General features: G+C 30.9%; 1 protein-coding gene across 1 annotated transcript; it reads left to right on the top strand.

Moving 5' to 3' along the window:
• The first annotated feature begins 662 nt into the window (after positions 1 to 662).
• Positions 663 to 7242, top strand: LOC139897167 (CAAX prenyl protease 1 homolog). Its single transcript, XM_071879827.1, has 14 exons — positions 663 to 790; positions 1379 to 1526; positions 1638 to 1722; positions 1813 to 1908; positions 2588 to 2653; positions 2801 to 2899; positions 3022 to 3135; positions 3628 to 3738; positions 4052 to 4114; positions 4840 to 4935; positions 5414 to 5527; positions 5936 to 6007; positions 6540 to 6605; positions 6933 to 7242. Exons 1-14 carry the CDS (start codon positions 760 to 762, stop codon positions 7053 to 7055), a joined length of 1284 nt encoding a protein of 427 aa, XP_071735928.1. The 5' UTR covers positions 663 to 759; the 3' UTR covers positions 7056 to 7242.
• The last annotated feature ends 16034 nt before the right edge of the window (positions 7243 to 23276 follow it).

Genomic DNA, 23276 nt, shown 5'->3' with positions numbered 1-23276 from the left:
ATAATAATAATAATAATAATGAATAGTTATTAGATAGTAAAAATTGTGTAGGCGATTTATAATGAATGCGGAATTTTATGGTTAAATTATGAAATGTGAAAAGTTTGTGGTAAGTTTATAAAAATTATGAAATTAACTTTTATATAGAATGTGATTGAGTTATAAAAAATAGAAAGTTTGGGTAAGTTTGTGAATGTTCTAAATTTCTCTAGTCATTTCCACTATCTCTTTTAGATATAAAGTTATTAGATAGTAAAAATTATGTAGGCGATTTAGAATGAATAAGAAGTTTTATGGTTAAATTATGAAATGTGAAAAGTTTGTGGTAAGTTTATAAAAATTATGAAATTAGCTTTTATGTAGAATGTGATTGAGTTATAAAAAAAAGTTTGGGGTAAGTTTGTGAAGGTTCTAAACTTCCCTAGTCACTTTACAGTCTATTTTAGATATATATAGATAATAGATATATATATATATATATATATATATATATATATATATATATATATATATATATATATAAAATATAATAAATCAGTGTCACATTTTTATATTTTAAATAAATAATACATTAAATTAAATAATATTGTAAACTTTTATCCAAGAAATTCAACCTCAATAAGTTTTCGTGTAAACAATAAACATAAACATAAACATAAAAATAAAAATAAAACTTCAAAGATTCACAAAAAATCTCGTTTCAAAAAATCACTTTATATCTCTCTGTCGACGATCGTGTGTATCTTCTCAGGCACAGGCATGGCGTTTCCCTACATGGAAGCTGTTGTCGGTAATTCTTTTTAACTTTTTTTGTTATTTATCTTCTGATTCTGATTTTTTCCAATAACTTACCTTCTTTATTTCATTATTAGGGTTTTAGAATTTCGATTTTTTATTTAGTAGTATTTATTTCAGATATCAGATACTTAGCTTAGGCTTATAAAGTTCCTAGGGTTTAAGTTTGTAATATGTTGTTTTAGTGATCCATTTTGCTTGCACAGATTGGGTACTAGTAGTAGTTAATTAGTCTTTCAATAATTGGAGTATGATTTTAGATGGTATAATTATGTTACTCCTGCTGTTGCTAATATTGCTACTGATAGTAACAAGCTATTGAATATTACTGGTAATTTTATCTTTCACATTTATTATAAATTGTCTTTTTTGTGAATGTGAAAATTGGTTATTACCAAATACACAACATGTGCTGTCTACGGGGTCTTTTTTATTTTATTTTGTTTAAAATAATATCAGAATTGTGATTTTTTGTTTGTTCTTTGTCATTTTGTTCGTCGTATGAAAGCTTTTTTTGCGTTTTGTAATGTGGATGAAGTTAAATTCTCTAATGAACATTCATTATTGATTAATTGTTTTTTAGGATTCATGATATTGATGTACATTTTTGAGACGTATTTGGATTTGCGACAACATGCTGCCCTAAAGCTACCAACCCTTCCTAAAACTTTGGAAGGGGTGATTAGTCAAGAGAAGTTTGAAAAATCTAGAGCTTATAGTATCGATAAAAGGTACTTTAACCTGCAACTTCATATTAATTATGCATAATTTTCATCAAGTTCTCTAATTTTATCACTCGAATGACTGATTCATTTTTTTTTTTTTACTTTTCTTTTTGTCAGTAATTTTCACTTCATTCATGAATTTGTGACAATAGTAATGGACTCTGCTATTTTGCTGTTTGGTGTATTGCCTTGGTTTTGGAATGTGAGTAGTTTAATGCCTTCTATCTGAACTTATTTAATTAACAGCCTTTTAGTTATATTAACTACTTTTAACCGTATTTAACTGCAACAGAAATCAGGTGATATTTTGGAATCCGTTGGCCTTGATGTAGAGAGTGAAATATATCATACACTCGCGTTCCTAGCCGGTGTCATGATTTGGTCTCAGGTACGCATATATCTGTTAACGAGGTTCATGTTTCTGATGTTGGCTTTTTTGGTGTATAATATGGAGAACGACATATTTTGTAGACAAAAAAGTCTCTCGATTACTCGGTCCAATTACTCGGCACTCGGTCAAACTCAATTAAAACTCGCGATTAGTTGGTCAAACTCTGTCAAAACTCGGGCTTACTTGGTCAAAATCGGTCAAAATTCGGAAAATCGGTCAAAACTCAGTCAAATGGTCAAACTTTGTCAACATCCGAGTACTCCCCGAGTTGATGAGTACTCTCTAAAAAATTCGCGGACCGAGTACTCCCCAATTTTTGCAACCTTGTTGGGAACAAACAAATTTGTTATTTGCCATGTTCATGAAGAAGGAAATTTATTTTGCCAAAAAAATGTTAATTATTGCTCAGCTATAAGCCTTCAGGCTATAGGCTATAACTAATATAAATGCTCAAATTTATCAAGTATAGTCCCTAATAAATGGTTAGTAATACAATAATGCTTTGTAGACTCATCTTTATCATAATTGGATTTGTTATACCTTTTTATGTTGCTACATATATACTAGTTTTTAATTTAGTCCTCACTCTATAAGAGAATCATAAAAATATCTGCTTACAAATTATCTTATGTCAAACTTGCTGTTTGTTTTGTTATGCAATTTTTCTTTTTATCAGATTACAGACTTGCCATTTTCTCTATATTCAACTTTTGTGATTGAAGAGCGTCATGGTTTTAACAAGGTTTGATGACACTCGATCATTCATACTTCAATAATTTACTTCTGTGTTTCAGTTCAAATTTGAATATATGATTACTTTTCTGGTTTATGTTTGATATTAGTACATTAACAGTTTAACATAGGTTATGTATGCTATATATGGTGACAGCAAACGTTCTGGCTTTTCATTCGAGACATGATTAAAGGCATGATCTTGGCTGTAATAATAGGCCCACCCGTTGTGGCTGCCATCATTCTAATAGTTCAGGTATCGATAGTTGAAGTTTAAATCTTACTTTTCATATATTGTGATGTTGATATAAGGATTACTTATAATATATTTGTGTTTTCTGAATTGGTTAAAGAAATAGTTTTCTTTTTTCATTGCAGAAAGGTGGTCCCTACCTGGCTATTTATCTTTGGGGGTTTATGTTTGTTTTGTCTCTCGTGATGATGACAATTTACCCAGTTTTAATCGCACCCCTTTTTAACAAATTTACACCGGTGAGTTTTCCAACTTTAGTTTTTACTGATGGATAAAATCTATGTTTGCTACTATTATCTGATTATTGTATTTTTACGTTTCAATAATTAGTTTATATGTGTTCTGATGTGCGGATTCTTCTGTTTACTTGGGGATCAAATTGCCAAATACCAGCTGCAACAAAATTAGATATTTAAGGACCTGAATTAAATTCGAAGTTTATACATTTCTAACTTATTTTATGGATTGTTAACTTTCGTATAACATGACTTATTTTATATTTACTTAAGCAATCTGATTCTCCAAGATTTTTTTAGCGTTTGGTTATATTATGAATTATTATATTTTCAAACATCAAAAGCAAATCCAAACAATATCTTATATAAACCCGTTTCATTGCAGCTGATGATCTAACTCAAATTATTAAACATCATATTATTCACATGTAAAATTCACATACTGAATTTATTTTATTTCTGAATAATTTTATCTGTCACGTTATCAAATTATAGCTACCAGACGGCGAGCTTAGGACAAAAATCGAGACCCTTGCTTCGTCTCTCAATTTTCCTCTGAAGAAGTTGTTTGTCGTGGATGGATCTACAAGGTCAAGCCATAGCAATGTGAGAATTTTTCCTTTATTGCAATAATTTAACTTAATTCCTAAATAACCTGTAGTTATGAAACAAAATGATAACTTTGAGATTGTTTGTTGTTGTATTTAAGCCATTACTTATTTTTCGTTAAGATCCTATGTTTCTACATCCACATTAAAAAACGTGAGATGTTGAAATTTTCAAAAACTTATCTTTTATTGATAGAGTAGTTACTCATTTTGATATTATTATTTTTTTACTTAACCGTTTACCCTTTGGCTATACCTCAGTTTTTTATGTCATTTGGCCTTGGAATGACGTAACTGTTGTTGCTATGCAGGCATACATGTACGGGTTTTTTAAAAACAAGCGCATTGTTCTATATGATACACTGATCCAGCAGGTACTGTTCTTTATTTATTTTCATTTCTTTAAATAGCAGATGACGAAATTGGCGTAGGACCTAACAGATAGGCACTTTGTTTTTACTTACAATAGGTGTGCCTTTAGCACTTTGTGTTTTGATGTTCCCTGAAACATTAGTAGTTTGGCAAGGTTGTAAAAGTAGCGAGTCGGGGACGAGTCGGTCGGGACCTTGGAGAGACGACTCGGGCGTTGACCAACATTGACTCTTAGTTATAAATAAATTGAACATATATATTACACATAAATATGTCAAACATAAATATTACAAACATATATATAGGGCACACATTCTAATTATAATAATATTTTAATTTCAACAACTTTGACTTTGACCGACCCAATCCAATTCCACCCAACGCTGACCCGAATTTTTAGGCGTGTTTGGCGCGACGGATGGGGTTAGTTTCCAAACCGATACATTGGCCAACTCAACCGACCTTTACAACAGTGGTTTTTGGACTATTTGGTTCTCGATAGACTGTTTTCTGCTGCAAAATCATTTTCGTGTGATAGTGTAAGTTCGTTTGGTACTTTATAGTTGCTAAGAACTTCATCCCCGATTATACTTTCTGCTCCAAATAGTTTTTTTTAATCAGATTATACGTTTATCAAAGTATTGTTTATCCATTAAATACAATCATGTAGATGAATTTAATGTTACTTGGTGTATTTTATTTAATTAATGCGATATGATATATGCAGTGCAAGAATAATGTGGAAGAAGTTGTTGCAGTAATTGCTCATGAACTTGGTCACTGGAAACTCAATCACACAATGTACTCCTTTATTGCTGTTCAGGTCTGCTTGTTTGTTAAATTTTTTATAACCGTTGCTTCATATTATACAATATTCATTAATGACTTTTGGAAAATTGTGCACGAACTTCAACTTTTGCATTTTGGCATTAAAAGATTTGGCTATCAGTCTAATATCAGTAGTACCAATATAATGAACTCAGTTGGCAGAGTTCATTATAAATTAAAGTTGGCAAAAAAGAAATGTGTTCCATATATTTTGATACTTTTTCCAGAAGGAAAAAAAAAAAAAAATAAAAAAAAATAAAAAAAAAATTCTGGTTTTGAGGTAAATTTGTATAACATGTTCAATAACATGTTATGTTATACTTTGTCTAGTGATTTGTCTGCCGATAATATTTCTCGAGTTGATGAAAAGTTTGATGTTTATATTGTTTAGTATCTTGTAGTCGGTTTTTTTTAGTTCATTTGAAGGGTAAATAGGTAAATAGATAGATATTGATTACATTCGTACTTTGCAGGTTCTTACGCTTTTGCAGTTTGGAGGTTATACCCTTGTAAAGAACTCAAAGGACCTATTCCGTAGTTTTGGATTTGATACTCAACCGGTTCTCATCGGGCTCATCTTATTTCAGGTACAATTATTTATTATAATATGTCGTGATGTCAACAATTTTTTTTTCTGTCTATTTTTGATTCAAAACAAAACCGAAGATACAGACATTTTCTAGTATCTGAAATTGTATAACCGATATGCCTAAGAGCGATAAAAAGAAGTCTCAATTGGACTAATGTAGGTGTTCTTTTGAGCTGGAAAAGGCATGATCATATATATGTTAATATAAATATAATGTTTTATGAACAAATAGACTATAAACATATTTTTCTTATTCTATTAAATTCTTTTTACTTTAAGATGGAGCATGATGTTCAGTGAAAGAATGGAACACTGTTAGTCTCAATATTGTAATGCACTAAAAGATCCTTGATTTTCTTTTCTTTTCTTTTGTTTCTGTAATTAATAATTGATATTTCAATTGCAGCACACTATAATACCTATCCAGCATCTTGTCAGCTTTGGCCTCAACCTTGTTAGTCGTGCTTTTGAGTTTCAGGTATCTTCAAATTTTATATGAATAATTTCCAATAGGTATTATCATTTAGAGGTCAATACAGGTTAGATGGCAGGGTACTTGTTGGGCTGGATAAGGTCATTACAGGTTTGAGTCAATACAGGTTTGGGTCAGTACCAATTGTATTTATCGTGTCAAAAAAGTGCAAACATTTTTCAGGCAATTTATTTGTACAATTCTGTATCAACGGATTATAATGACTAAATATAATAATTATAGTTATTTTATTTTATTTTATTAATATTAATATAGCGTGCTAATTTTATATTTTAGTTACTATTTAAGATTTCAATTTGCTTCAAGTTTTTTTCTAAGTTCCAACCTATAAGCCCATTTGACGCCTTCTATTTTAACCAAGCTCGACTTCCAAATTACCTAATATAGGTTTAATAAAACCCGAATCGACGCATGTCTACGTGTATAGATCCACATTGTCACCTCTAATGTTTTTTTTTTTTTTACTTCATTTTCTTGGATACATAATTTGGTCTGATTATGAGATGTTTTTACCTAGGCTGATGCTTTTGCAAAGAAGCTTGGTTATTCTAAACCACTGCGAGATGGTCTAGTTAAGCTACAGGTACATTTTTTTTTAAATTTTTTTTTGTTTTTGGTTTTGTTGTGTACACTCTCCACCCGTTCCATATAAAAGTGCAATAATTTTATTCTAGGTATACAGTTTTTAGCTAATATCTTCTTAGGAGGATGTAACTATCCAAATTATTAGGTCGGGTAGATTCTGTATTATGGGCGTTTTCCCAAAACCATAACTTAGTTTGTAAATAATTTTAACGGGTTTCATGAGTTTGATTATATTTCAGCTCGTTTCCAATACTGGTTCTGATTGTATGTTTTATGATTATTTTTTGTATTTTCATTTGTTGTTGATTTGTTTACGAATTTACAGGAGGAGAATCTGTCAGCAATGAACACGGATCCATGGTACTCCACGTATCACTATTCTCACCCTCCTCTGGTTGAAAGATTAGCTGCCATTGATGATGAAGCTGATAATAAGAAGACAGATTGACAATCATCCGATACGCATACTTTAGACGCCACCACACCACTACTTTTTACCTTTTAAAAGTTAGATACATTCGAGTTTTAGATGAAATTTACAACCTGAAAATTGTCGAGGAACAGTTAAAGGTAGGAAACGTCATGTAGATTTTGACTCCACATTTTAATTTAGTGTAAAACGTGGTTCTCAGTTCTTTGGGTTTGATTTCTTGCTTATAATAGCTTAGCATGTTTTGAATAAGTTAAATCTTTGATTAATTTCGGTTAGGATTTCACCGGTTTTGTTTCCTCGGGTTTTTCACTTTGATTTGTTCAGTTTTGATATGTTTGGGAGCAATCAGTTCGGTTTGGTTTTGGTTAAATTGGAAATTAAAAAATTAATAACAAAAATAATCATAAAAAATTCAATTTTGTATTCGACTTTTGATTTTGACATCTGTCCGTATATATTAATATATATTTATATTTATATGTGTATTCACCATTTATTGCAGGGTTTGTTTTAAGAACTAGGCTATATTTTGTAAATATTGAGGTAGTCTACCATGTGAATATGAATATAGAATAGTAAGTATGGAAATCATCACATTTTTAGGGTTGTTTATGTGCATACCTAAAACTCATTCTCAGAAACACATGCCTTTATTCTGGAATATGGATCTGGTATTCAGAATAGAATTAACACATCTTCTTATTGAGAATTTGGTACAAGTATTAGTACAGGCACATGATTATTTTAATCCACTTTCTCATATATTCATCACTATTATTATGTATCGTTTAAGGATGTAAACAAGCCAAGCCGAGCCCGAGCTCGACTAGGCTAGAGCTCGGCTCATTTGAATTTCATAAAGCTCGGGCTTGAGCTCGGCTTGGTTCGATCCTAATATCTAAAGCTCGAGCTCGACTCGTTAATTATATAATCCAATTTTTCTTTATATTTTTTTTTTATTATATTTCATATTTATTGTTTATGTAATTATCAATATATAATAAGATTTACTATTACTATTACTATTACTATATAATATATTATAGAAATTATTATATTATATATTATACTATTAAAAAAATAATATTTTTATTATATAAATGAAAAGCTTGTTTAGGCTCGCGAGTTTGTGCGAGCTCGAAATATGAAGCTCGAGCTCGGCTCGTTTATTAAACGGGCTATAAAATAAGTTTAAGTACGGGCTTGAGCTCGTTTAAGCTCGGTTCAAAAAGAGCTTTTAACGAGTCGAGCTCGAATAGCTTGCGAGTAGCTCGGCTCGTTTATACTCTAATTGTTTGTGTCTACAATACAAGTTTATAGTGCAGTTGGTTGAATATCATAATATATGGTAAAACAATTATTATCATACTTATAAATAAAATTCTAATAAATTTCTATCAATCAATCAATCAATCTAATATTAATATTAATGTGAATATGAATTGCTCCTAATTGTTCCTAAAAAAGGTTTTACATTTGACCAAAAAACAATTCCACAGATTTTGCGTATATATTTGGTCAACTGTACAATATATTGGGTCCAAATCTGGGGATAGTAAAGAATTCATTCAACCTTTTTTTTTATTAGATACAATAAATTAAAAATAATGCTTGCTGGTTGTTGCAATCCATTAATGTTTTTTTTTATCATGAATCATTGCTTACAATCATTTCCTTTTGATTCCCATTAAAATGATTCTCATAATATTAATATGATACTTTACAATTAAAACTAAAAATATTAGTATAATTAGCAAAAAAACTTGTCATTTAGTCTTGAACCCTAACCCCACTTTGGCCTACAGGAAAAAAGTATACCAAAATTGATTCCATCTAACCATCAAAAACTTATATAAAAGAATTTTCTATTAGATAATGTGATATTAAACTCTTGGTCTACTTTTCAAAAAGTATATTATAATAATGTTTATCTTAATAAAATCGTTTGCTTTAAAAAAAAAACTCTTGTTTTACGCAGTATACGTTTTCACTTTTTAAATGATAAGTAATACTAACACTAATACTATATGCTATGCTAATATACACCAAAATTAGCATAATTAACAATATTTTATTTATTGTTATCTGACATCTTAATCATTAAGTTTTAATGTGTCATGCTCTTCTTATTAGGCCAATTTATAGATCGGTAAAATTAACTTTATCTATCTTCTTAAATAAATAGCAAGTATTACCCACTTTATTAATGGTGCTTCTTTCTAAACCAACGGACATTGCTTCTTGAGAGGTCTTTGAAGCTTACGTTTATGGTTTGTATATCAAGACGAAAAATGCGAGGACCAATTTTGTGTGTGTTTATTTTTTGATGCTATTTTTTGTATATAACAAATATATTACGAGTATATATTATTGATAAGTGTAATTTATAAAAGACAAAATTTCATTTCTCGTTCCTGAACTTTATATCAAATTTGACTCCACGTCCTTTTTTTTGTGTGCATTCCTCGTCCCTAATGTATCAAAAATCTACATCCCTCGTCCTCCCGTCTATTGTCTGTCCATTTGAGCCGTTAAATGCAGTCACATGTAAAGCATGTGAGGGTAAAAAGGTCATTTTAATCTAAACTCCATCTATATCACCATATGTGTTGATCAAACCCAAAACAGTTCCTGTAGCTTGTTACTTGACCATAGTTCATCAAAACAGTTCCAGTAGCTTTTTCTTCACCATAGTTCATCATATTCAAACCCAAAAAAAATCAAATCCAAAACTGTTATAATTTTAATACTTTATATGACATATATTTTACTAATATGAAAGAAGATACTAATATGAAGAAGATAGAAGAGATTAAATTCTTATTCAAGAATGGTGTGTATACTAATTACAATCGATAGCATATTTATAGTACAATAATTCACTGTGCAGTTAGGTGGAACAGTAATATCCGTGATTCACCAAATATATTGATTCACCAAATTTTACTTTATCAAAAGTGTCGGCCACTACACCATGACACTTGACTTATAACACTCCCCCTTGGACGACAATTTTGTTTCAATAGAGATCAACTACAAGTTACTGGCTCGTTAAAAACCTTGCTAAAGAAAAACCCAGTGGGATAAAAACTTTAGCCAAGGGAAAAAGAGTGCAGTATAGAGTTGACTCCCTCTCAAGTAGACATCGCTGAGTCGTCACATCTTTTGATCTTGCCTCATGCCAATATTGTGAACATGTGTTCTGAAAACAGTAGTTGACAGTGTTTTGGTATAAAGATCTGCATAGTTGTTGATTGAACGTATCTCATTTTAATCTGGTTGTCTTTTATAAGATCTTGAGTATATGAGAAGAATCTAGGAGGTATGTGTTTTGTTCAGTCACTTTTGATATATCTTTCTTTCATCTGTGCTATGCAAGCTGCATTATCTTCATAGATAGTTGTTGAATTTTTACCGCATTGTAGTCCACAAGAATCAATAATGAGTTGTGTCATTGATCTTAACCAAAAACATTCCCGAGTGGCTTCATGTAATGCAATCACTTCGGCATAATTTGATGATGTTGCAACAAGTGTTTGTTTTTGAGAACGCCATGATTTTGTGGTACCTCCATTTAGGAATACACATCGAGTTTGAGATTTATCTTTATAAGGATTTGATGAATGACCTGCATATACATAATCAACCAAATCTTGTTTTGAAGCGTTAGAATAAAATAATTTTAAATCGGCAGTTCCTCAAGGGTATCAAAATATGTGTTTGATCCCGTTCCATTGTCATTTGGTAGAAGTTAAGCTGAATCTTGCCAACAAATTAACTGCAAGAGAAATGTCAGGTCTTGTACAATTTATAAGATACATAAGAACCTCAATTGCACTAAAATATGGAACTTCCGATCTGTTAAGATTTTCATGATCTTCGCAGGGATGAAATAGATCAGTGTCAATATTGAGTGATCTAACAACAATGAGTTTGTCTTTTAAAAAAATGTTTTAAAATCTTTTCAGTATAAGTTGTTTGATGTACAAGTTAACCATTAGGCATATGCTCAATTTGCAATCCAAGGTAATACTTGGTTTTTTCAAGATCTTTCATTTCAAAATAATTCTTTAGAAGTTGAATGATTTCATAGATCTCTTTATTTGTTCATATGATGTTAAGAACATTGACGTAAATAACTACGATATATATCCGATCATTGTTTTTCATAATAAAAATACATGTGCAAATAAGTTTATATGTATACCCTTTTCTTATTAAGTAATCACTTAATCAGTTATACCACATACGTCCCAATTGTATAGACCCATATAAAAATCTTTGTGATTTAATATAATATATTCCCTTGGGTTTTGCATTAGATGCTTATGATACCTTAAGCCCTTCAGGTATATTCATGTATATCACTATCAAGTGATCCATACAGATAAGTAGTTACAACATCCATGAGATGCATTTCAGTAACTACCAGGTTGATTAAGTATCTAATAAGTAATTGTATCCATTACAGGAGGATAAGTTTTCCTCATAATTCATTTCCGGTCTTTGTGGGAAATCTTGAGTTACAAATCTATTTTTGCCTTGTAACTTCATTTGCACATTTCTTTTTCGGATAAAAATTCATTTGTATCTCATACGTTTCACATCTTTAAAAGTGATAACGATTGATCCGAAAACTTTTCTTTTATTGAGCGATTCTAATTCAGCTCGTTTTGCTCCTTTCCATTGAGCTCAATCATGTCTATTTTGATATTCAATAACAGATTTTGATTCTAGATCATCATCTTTATTCATGATGTCATTATATGAAAAATTCTCATAAATATTTGTCATTCCGTTTCGGTTCCATTATATTGCATAATTTATTGCAATTTCTGTATTTATTATCAATATCCTCTGCAGAAGGAGTATTGGTATTTGGTTCTTCTTGAACACTTAATTTTACCTCATTATCAGCTGATTTTCTTTTCGAAGATTTTTATCTTCGGAACCAATTGATCTTTCACATTTCATGCGTGACAAAGACTCAAGAGTGACATTATTGCCAGCTTTTTGAATTTCAATTCGATCTGGAGCTTTTACTGTTATTATATATGATTTAGTCACTCTTTTTGTATCTTTAAATGCATCACGTAATTAATTTGCAAGTTCTTGCATATGCAACATTTTTGAACTTTTGTTTCGCATTCTTTTATGCGAGTTCTATATACCTTAATTGATGTTCACATCATGAAGCATCTTTTTCTTTATTTTTCATTTCTCCCCCTAATTTAGGGAACAATGTTTCATTAAAGTGACAATCAGCAAAACGTGCTGTAAAAACATCACCCGTCATGGGTTCAATATATCTTATGATTGAAGATGATTCATATCCAACATATATTTTCATCCTTCTTTGAGGAATCATTTTAGTGCGTTGTGGTGGTGCAATTTGAAAATACACTACACAACCAAATGTTCTATTTTTGGCTCTTGACCAAAATTAAGTTGGTAGGGGAGAATATTTATGACTTGCACTTGGTTTAATGCGAATTAATGTCGCATCATGTAAATTTACATGTCCCCATATAAATATTGAGAGTTTTGTACTCATTACTAATTGTCTAGTTATTAGCTGCAAGCGTTTATCTATTGATTCAGCTAAATCAATTTTGTGTATGCACATGAGCAACTGGGTGTTCAACAACAATCCCTGTAGACATATAATAATCATTAAATGCTTGAGATGTTAACTCACCAGCATTATCAAGTCTCATCCTTTTAATGGTGTAATCAGAATAATGTGCTCTCAATTTGATAATTTGTGCAAGAAACTTTGCAAATGCCATATTATGGCTTGATAACACACAAACATGAGACCATCCGCTAGATACGTCTATTAGAACCATGAAATATCAAAATGGTTCACATGATGGATGAATTGGTCCATATATATAATCTTGAATTCTTTCAAGAAACATTGGTGATTCATTCTCAATATTCTTTTCATTAATTACCATATGTGCTTTTCATTAATCACCATATGTGTTTTTCATTAATCACCATATGCACTTTTCATTAATCATATGCGTTATGGTCTAAAACCATTTATTTATGAGCGATACATAACAAGCTAGTCATCTTAGAAAATTCAAACCGTTCAAGTCTCAAGGTAGCTCAGGGTTTATTTAATCAAGATTTTTCAACAGATTTACTCTCGTTTTCTTTTCTTTTTTGGGACTTATTTGTAGAGATAAACAAGATGTTCATGTATTCAAGAAATACTAGACTGATGATCCACGTTACCAGATCATTAATAAGAATCTCCGGGATTCATATAAGTGCGTCTACTAACATTTTCAATTTTATTCTTTCATGGATCACCGTTATTTCTTGATAATTAATATCGTATCTATCTTTGAGTATTTTCCATAATACACTTGGATCTTCGATCATATAATATGTAGATTCTAAGGTCTCGTCAATATGTTTGCTAAGAAAAATATTTGCTATTGCTTTCTCTTGTTCGAATCAATTATTTAAATCATTAATGATGGTGGCCCATTCACTCCCATGTGTTCTCTGAACATAAATATTCGTTTTTCAAATGGACTTTATATTACGGGGTAAGTATATATAATATTAATATTATATACAAAAGCAGCTTTATTAAAACGACTTATTCAACCACAAATATCTCATTAACTATGACGTGTGGATCCACTATCTTAAAGCTAAAAACAAAATTACTACTTGTCTAAATCTAAATCTGAAATTATAATAATAAGTAGGTGGAAAGACATCTCGAATCAATCAATATTTTATTTTACTAGTTACATAAGGAATCCTAGGTACTACAGTTTATTATTGAAGCTCATTATATCATAGTGACGTGTCACATGTCAATCGTGATTCGTGAAAGATGTTTAAAAGATGACTTACTTTCGAAAGGTAAGTTTGATAAATGGCATGTGAGATTAAGCCAACAATTAGACCAGCTAACTAGGGTTAGTTTAGTGAAATACTCCGTAATAATTCAATAAAACATGAGATCTAGCATTAAGGATAAAAAAAATCTTTGAGGGTAATCTGTCGTGACATGTAGGGTCATTTGTGAATGTTGGTGCCGTTGCCTAAAGTGACTATAAACAATTACTCAAATAATCACATTTGTAATATAACAAGGTAAATTTAGACATAAAAAAAAAAAACCTTAGAGATATGTAAAGTAAAATGCTAAATGTGTCTAAAAACACAAGATTATGAATTTTCAATTTTGTTTAGTTTTAGGCAATATAATTATTAAAGTCTCATGCATTGATTGTTACGTTCTAACTTTTGTCCCATTAATTAACTACCACACTAATTGTGCACCATGTTTAGTTAATATAATAATAATAATGGATGACAACCACACACCTGTCCGGCCTATGTAGTACTTTTTGATCCCATTTATACTAACGCATTTTATATCTAATTTTTATATATTTATATTATGTCCTTTCATTTACCCAAATAGTTAAATCTCTCTGCCTACCTAACATCACTTAATTATATATTTATATTCTGTCCTTTCATTTACCCAAAAAAAACTTCAAAGTTTCGATCATCTTTATCTTTTTCTATAGTTAATTTATAACTATAATAATTTAATAAACCTCAATATATTTCTTACACATCTCTGGATCTCTAAGAGGAGTAAAATATCTCTGCCTACCTTTGATGACGGGAGAAATAATCCAAGATGTTCTGGTGGTTAGCAAGGCAGTTACAATTTTTCCAAATTGGTGCTACAAAGTATTTGATGTATGTAAATGATCTTTAATTTGTCTTTTGGAGTTTTATATTTTGTAGTTTGCGTTGGTTTTAACTGCACACTGATGGTGTGCATCTTTTGGAGTTTTGTATTTTTCTAAATTGTTGTACTTTTAGGACTTGAAAATGAGGAAGATCATGTACAAAAATCTATTAGTGATGTTTAGATTACTAGAAAATCTATTAGTGATGTTTAGATTACTACAACATAATATATATGTATAATAATAAATAATAATATAATTATCGAAGGTTTTTAAATCCGTGGGAAGATAATATAAGTGAAGAAGTGAAAAGTACAAGATTTTTAAAGCTACAAATAAGACTCAGCGAGAGGTACAAGCAACAGGCATGGAGTACAAGTCGACAAAGCATAAGCAAGTTGTCGGTGGAAAACAACACCAGGACATACTTATTCAAACACCACTTAAAGTTCACATTCAAATTTTTTTTTCGTCTCGTTTCAAGCAAGTAGATAGATATCAATTTGATAAAGAAAACAAGAGGATTGTTTTGAGGTACGGATTCCTTGTTAATTAATTAAGTCAAAGTAATGTAAATTATAACGTCAACAGCTTTTTGGAATACCTGATGAGTATAACTCACTGGTGGAAGAACCCAATCTGATAAATTCTTGATCAGGAGACATCACAGGTTTCTAGATCTTTCAACGGTTTTAGCGGCAGGGGATGGTGGCTGACGGGAGCTCTTCGTGCTGATAACGTGTTATAATTTTAATACTTTATATGACATATATTTTACTAATATGAAAGAAGATACTAATATGAAGAAGATAGAAGAGATTAAATTCTTATTCAAGAATGGTGTGTATACTAATTACAATCGATAGCATATTTATAGTACAATAATTCACTGTGCAGTTAGGTGGAACAGTAATATCCGTGATTCACCAAATATATTGATTCACCAAATTTTACTTTATCAAAAGTGTCGGCCACTACACCATGACACTTGACTTATAACAAAAACCAATTAAATTGTTCTCAAGAATCATATCAAGCATAAAGATTGGAACGTCATCACCACTCACCGTCGTCCGAATCCGGCTCCTCCTTTTGACGGCGATATCCGAATCAAGCATAGCAAGATTCTTTCGACGGTGGAAGACGACAGCCATAGGTGAGGGTGATGTCGTAATCACCACCGTATGACGTTGGATCGAAGTCAAACCCAGAAATCCTTTAAATTATTTCACATCTAAAAACGAAAATAGGTGGTTGTAGACGGCGGTGGTGGTGGTTGAAGATGGCGACAACAACGAAGATAGATCTGGTCAATAAGTGTGAGCTAAGAAAAAACAGATAGAATGCAGGTGTGTGTACGTGTGTAAATTATGATGACCCGGGAATTTCCGACCAAATTTAAACTTAATCTTTATATGGTTTCGACACGATAAGCAAAGTCTGTTAAACCGAGTCTTTAAATTTTTGAACTATTTACATGAAATCATTTACCCTTTGACTATTTCCGACGATTCACGAAAAATTGTAGTTAACTTAATGTGCCTATATAATTATATATAAATATTAATTAAAAACGTTAACGAAGTAATAGAGGAATAATATTTTACATAAACGTATTTGTTTCGATATAATAGAAGTTGATTAATAATGTGTCTTTGTTTAAATAATGTAATATACAATAAGTGGTAACAATAATGATTAGAATTAAATATGTAAACTAATAATTAAATTGTTATTAAAATAAATAAACATATATATATATATATATATATATATATATATATATATATATATATATATATATATATATATATATATATATATATATATATATATATATATATATAGTGGTATATATAAATATGATTTCTCTATAAAATTGATGATGATATGTAAAATGTAATATATAAATATATATAAACATTAAATATTAAATATATATAATTTATAATTTTTAAATGTTACATAATAAATAAATTGTAATATTCATATTAAATTTTACAAGTTAAGATATAGTTATTGTATTAATACAAAAATTGTTGTTATTACTTTCATTGTTATTAATGTTCATATCAATATTAGGATTACTAGCATTATTATTATTATTATTATTATTATTGATATAATTAAATACCATTATAAGATTGATTAAAATTATAAATTAGTTGTAATTAATATATATATATATATATATATATATATATATATATATATATATATATATATATATATATTTATTTATTATTATTATTATTATTATGATATGATTTATGTTATTATTATTATTTGTATTAATATTATTAATATTATTATGTTAAATATTAAGATAATATATATAATCAATGATACATGTACTGAATCTATCCCCTTTCCGTTTAATTTTTTTTTTCTCCTTCTCTCTGTGTGCTCGTGACTAGTCGATGGGATCACCCCTACAAATCCAAGTCGGTATCCTTTGATTTCTACTTCAATCATTCAATTTTATCATTCTCAATATCATCCATATCTGCAAGCACCCATCATTTATCTGATATAGGGTAATTTTTTTTTTATTTTTAGATAACCGTACAACCTTTTTGCTCATAATTCCAATTTGAATCCTACTTCAAAAACCTTAAATGCAGAAGAGTTCTAAATCATGTCGTGAATCTTTCTTCAAAATCTTAAGTTTCAATTCTTAGTATCGAATGCAAATTTGTGAGTCAAAGGTAATTTTCTAAAAAGTCAAAGCTTGTGTTCATCAAGAAATTCGTATCTATGTTAAAGTTTATGTTGAAATTATCGACTTCTATAGTTTATAGGAGTAATTTGAAACTTATTTCGTGTTTCAACTTTTGTCCAAAACGATCTTTATACCGAAATCAAATTTTTTTTTGTTCAAAGTCGACGAAGCAGCAGCAGCCTGCTTTCTTTTTTTATTTTTTTTACTTATTTAAGAAACCAGGTTATATACTCTGATGGTTTACAAGTTTTAATTGATTCATAATTTTGTTATTTTGTGCTTGGATGTTCTCTGGTCGAAATTATTGATGAAGAAGATGATATAATTGAAATCGGATTATAAAATTTTGGAAGGGTATTAATTCAGAAAAACGGACATGGAGGGATGGTTAGGGGATGTGCTAGTTAATCAGGTGGTCTCGGGTTCAAACCCGGCTTGTGGCGTACATTCTTTTTATTGCATTTTTTGAGGTAGTTTTCTATACTAAAATTATCATTTTTTTTATTAAGTAATACTAATTAGTATTATTGTTATTGTTATTATTATTGTCATTTTTATTGTTATGATTATTATTACTAGTGTTACAATTATTATTATTATTAATATCATAGCTATAAATATTATAAATATTATTATTATTACTATTAGTATTAGTATATTCATTCGTAGTAATGTGATTAATAAAATTATTATCATTATTATTAGCGTTATCATTGGTACTAGTATCATCATTTAAAAACTATTAGTATTATTACTAACATTATCATTACTAGTATTATTATTATTATGATTACGATTAAAATTATTGTTATTAGTTATTCATCAATATTGTTAGAATTATTATCGTTATCTATATCAAAATCAATAAAAGTATTTTTATTAAAATTCTAGAATTATTAGTATTATTAATGTAGGAATTTCTACTATCACTACAATTAAGATTAATATTATTATCATGAAAATAATCCAAATTATTTTTCATTAATAGTTTCACTTGTATCATTTTATAATTATTAGTATTATTATTATCATTAACATAGGTATTATTATTAGTATTATCATTGTAATTATTAATATTACAAAGTATCCTTAATCGACTTATCAGTTAAACATTAATATTAGTAATACTGTATAATTACTGAAATTTCTATTAAAAATATTAAAAATTACCATTGTTATTAAAAGTATTATTTTTACTAAAACTATCATTATTAACGTTATCAGTATTATCTGTATCATTATTATTAAGATAATTACGAATAAAAAAATAAAAATAAAAATAAAAGTATTAATGACATTATTAAAGTTATAAGCACAAAAATAAAGATTATATATATAAATATATATTTAATACACATAACTTAACTATATATATATATATATATATCTATATATAAATGAAAATATATATAATGAAACTTATTAATCTACTGTATAAATTAATTACATCATTAATAATAACATATAGAATTATTCGATTTCGAGAATATGTTTTAATATATACACAATTGATATAGGTTCGTGAATCCGAGGCCAAACCCTGCATCTATTCATTACCGTCATATGTATTTTTACTACAAAATACAGTATTGTGAGTTTCATTTGTCTTTTTACCTTTATATTTTTGGGCTGAGAATACATGCGCAATTTTTATAAATGTTTTACGAAATAGACACAAGTAATTGAAACTACATTATATGGTTGAATGATCGAAGCCAAATATGCCCCTTTTGCTTGGTAACCTAAGAATTAGTAAACCGATCTACTAATTGACGCGAATCCTAAAGATAGATCTATTGGGCCTAACAAACCCCATTCAAAGTACCGGATGCTTTAGTACTTCGAAATTTATATCATGTCCGAAGGAGGATCCCGGAATGATGGGATATTCTATATGCATCTTGTTAATGTCGGTTACCAGGTGTTCAATCCATATGAATGATATTTTTGTCTCTATGCATGGGACGTATGTTTATGAGAAATGGAAATATGAAATCTTGTGGTCTATTAAAATTATGAAATGATTATTTATGTTAAACTAATGAACTCACCAACCTTTTGGTTTGTAACAACCCAACCCGTAATCCATACGATAAAATCATTTTTTTTATACAACACAATTACACGCCAAATAAATATGTAACCCATTTCACGAGTTCCATTTTAAACGCACAACAATTAATTATTTACAAAAGGCACGAGGGCCACGAATAAAGTTTAGTAGAAGTTTGACCCATTACAAATGATAGTTTACAATTCAAATGACACTTCAAGCATGGTTTGGGACTAAACTACCCAAAACATTAGGCCAACATCAAAACTCCAACAAAGCATCAACACGGGACACCTAATGTCCGATAACCCCGTTGCCATTAACTGCGCCTGCATCTAAAAAGATAAACAACGAGAGGGTAAGCTAACGCTTAGTGAATGCAATAATTATACACATACATATATAACCTACTTACATGCAATCACATACACAATTACCTCATACACGCTAGCAATTTAAAAGACATACCAACACAAGGCATAACGCTAAATCTCCAAGACCACAAGCTAGCACAACGATAACATATATAACTCGAATAATGTGAAAACACCACACAACAAAAACATAGCCATGGTTAACCAATAGTACAGGGAATGGTACTTCGAATTTCCCATTGGTGTTCCCAACAACCGTTAGTGCACAACAAATTATAACACTAACCCCGTAGTGGTATCGATCGCCCAAACTTTAAACCCACCCGTCACGTGTAATGTGGTATCGAACGCCCGAACTTTAAACACATACTACATGCCCACACACATATATGACATGGCATCGAACGCCCGAACTTAAACCCATATCATATATTGACCCGATGTGGTATCGACCGCCCGAACTTAAACCCACATCGAATCTCGTACAAGTAAATACATTATATACACATATGCATAATCATTCCACTCACCTCAAGACTCTTGTGGAAGCTAACCGAGCTTGAAAACCTTCAATGTAACGTACCTATTACATTATGCATTTTATTAACATATAAACTAGTTGAATTAAATGCCAACTTCTAACCCTTGAGCATTTAATGACCCGATTGCATTAAATGACCCAACTACCCAAAAACGCCCATTAATGACCATTCCTTGTCATAAATCACTAAAAGCTAGTGATTAGGGTCTATTAACATCAACTAACATAAACTTGGTGTATTTCATAACCATTTCACCCGATTAGGTCAACTAGTGCTCTTTTGACTCTTTGACTCACAAACCAAGTCCAACTTACACATTAAAATTCTTTCATCCTTTTAAAAGTGCATTAGTGACTAACAACATCACTTAGCACTTACAACCTCAAATCACAAGACCAAACCCTAGATAATAGCTATTTAGGGTTTCCTTTTAACAATCCAACCCAAAATCTACCCATTTAACCCTCAAATGGGTCACACAAGTTCTATATGAACCAAACCCTAGCTTAAACTAAATGAAACTCAAAACTTAGAGTTGAGACTTACCAAAACTATCCTCTTGTAGCTAATAACAAGGAGAGCAACTTTAATTCTTGCTTCTAGGATTGATTCACAAAACTTCACCTTCAAATCTTGAGTTTAATCTAAGTGGGTTTTAGGATTTGAGAGGAAAATGTGAAAGAAAATGGAAAAGAAATAAGAAATGGGGAACAAGTGGCTGATATTAAAAGCTCCAAACAGATCTACACGTAAAAAGACCAAATTGCCCCTAAACCCTATTAAATTTGAGCAGAATTCGGAGTCTGATCTGCAGGGATGCCGCGGCACGGCGCCATTCGTCACGGCGCGACGAATTGAAGGAAAAATGATCACTCTTAACCCTCTTTCTGATCCTGATTTGCTTCAATGGTCGCGGCGCGGACCCGTATGTCGCGGCGCGGCGTTAGCCTAGGTCTGGTCACTTCGACAATTTAACATGAATCAAGGGTTCAACAACTAGCACACCTCATTCACCCTTCCTATACACGTCTAAACTTCAACCTTAAGTCTCACACGACTCAACGCCACCACGTCACATTCATATACGCGTACACGCACGCATTCGAATATACCCATATATATATACACACATATACATATATGCACTTACACCTAACTAACACTTTAGTTCATTTAATCACATAACGAATAAGTTATAAGCGTACTATTGATTAAGTACGTACCTTTAGACGCGCACGGGAAAACGGGGTGTTACATGGTTGACACTTGAAAGCATGTTTATTCTCAGGCATGAAAGAAATCTTTCGCTGTGCATTTGCTCATTCTAGAGATATTACTTGGAGTCATTCATGACATATTTCAAAAGACGTTGCATTCGAGTCGTCGTGTTCATCAGGATTATTATTAAGTCAATTATAGTTAGATATATTATGAAATGGTATTCCTGCCGTCAACTTTTGATGTAATGAAAGATTGTCTTTCAAAAACGAATGCAATGTTTGTAAAATGTATCATATAGAGGTCAAGTACCTCGCGATGTAATCAACTGTTGTGAATCGTTTATAATCGATATGGACTTCATCCGGATGGATTAGGACGGGTCTCTACAGATGGTTTCAGAGCTGGTATAACGCCTTCCATGTATGGTGGGTTAGTCGTAAAGGAGGTTCTCACAGTGTTACCTGTGATGAAGCATTGGCTCTTACTCCTTGCGATCCCTTACGAGGGTTGGCAGTAGCCGAGAGGCAGGCCCTAAAATCAGTATCTGAGGTACACTCAGTGGTCACCAGGCGGTTAGCTGGGAAGGCACTGGGTGAGACGGTGGTTGTCCCCACTGTATCTACAGTTGGTATCAGAGCGGTGGTCTTAGCGAACCAGGTCTGCATTAGTGTGTCTAACTGATAAGTCGTTAGGATGCATTAGTGAGTCTGGACTCTGACCGTGTCTGCATGTCAAAAGTTTTGCTTATCATTTCGTGTCGAAAATTTTCTGCTTATCATTCTTAGGGAATCACTTGCTTATCATCCTTAGTCTAGACACATCTTATTGCATTGATTGCATGATTAGTGTATAGACAAAATTCATATCTTAGCATATCTGCTAATTCGTATCTTAGCGTATCTGTTATTGTTACCTTTGCCTGACAGCTTCCGTAGATTCCTCTGTAACTTATGGGATTTTAGTATTATATATGCATATGTAAACTATATATTGCAGGGTACTAATCTACATCCTATAATCTATTTCTTATCGAAAATCCTTCATCTGATTGTACGAGATGAATCCCTCAACCAGTTCGAGTCCCTCAGATTCCGATAGCTATTCCGATAGTTGTTCCGACAGCTATTCTGACATGGATATTCACCTAAGCTTCTAAAGCAGTGTCCTAGAATGAATAAACCAATTCATTTGATGGGTTCGTAGCCTACTAAATCAATGGAGACACGAAGAAGACAATCCTTTCCACCAATCGAATTCACCTCTTGGCGAAAAATCTGAATCACTTACCGGCGAACCTGTTCGTAATACCATCTTCTCTCTCATTCCCCGAGTAGCTTGACACGATTATATTCTATCCACAATTCTAAACCTTATTCATCCGCTCATTCCGACCGATGATCATCTTGGGATAATATATGAAATCAACGAACTTCGCGCTCGAATAATCAATTTGGAGAATATGGTGCAAAATTTACCAGATTCAGCAACACCACCGGCACCAACAGTACTATCAGTAACAGCACCAGTACCATCAACAATCCATGCCTCAACATCTCATTCGGTACCTCGAATATAATCATCGTTC

This window comes from Rutidosis leptorrhynchoides, chromosome 3 (assembly GCF_046630445.1).
Source record: "Rutidosis leptorrhynchoides isolate AG116_Rl617_1_P2 chromosome 3, CSIRO_AGI_Rlap_v1, whole genome shotgun sequence".
Lineage (NCBI taxonomy): Eukaryota > Viridiplantae > Streptophyta > Magnoliopsida > Asterales > Asteraceae > Rutidosis > Rutidosis leptorrhynchoides.
Note: the sequence above shows the minus strand (reverse complement) of the source record. Positions and strands in the feature narration are given on the sequence as shown.

Bases quoted from the DNA above. Each gene is read 5' to 3' on its own strand.
- LOC139897167 (XM_071879827.1), top strand. From the start codon at position 760: ATGGCGTTTCCCTACATGGAAGCTGTTGTCG. The intron at 791-1,378 runs GTAATTCTTTTT...ATTGTTTTTTAG, and splicing joins CTACATGGAAGCTGTTGTCG to GATTCATGATATTGATGTAC. The intron at 3,136-3,627 runs GTGAGTTTTCCA...ATCAAATTATAG, and splicing joins TTTTTAACAAATTTACACCG to CTACCAGACGGCGAGCTTAG.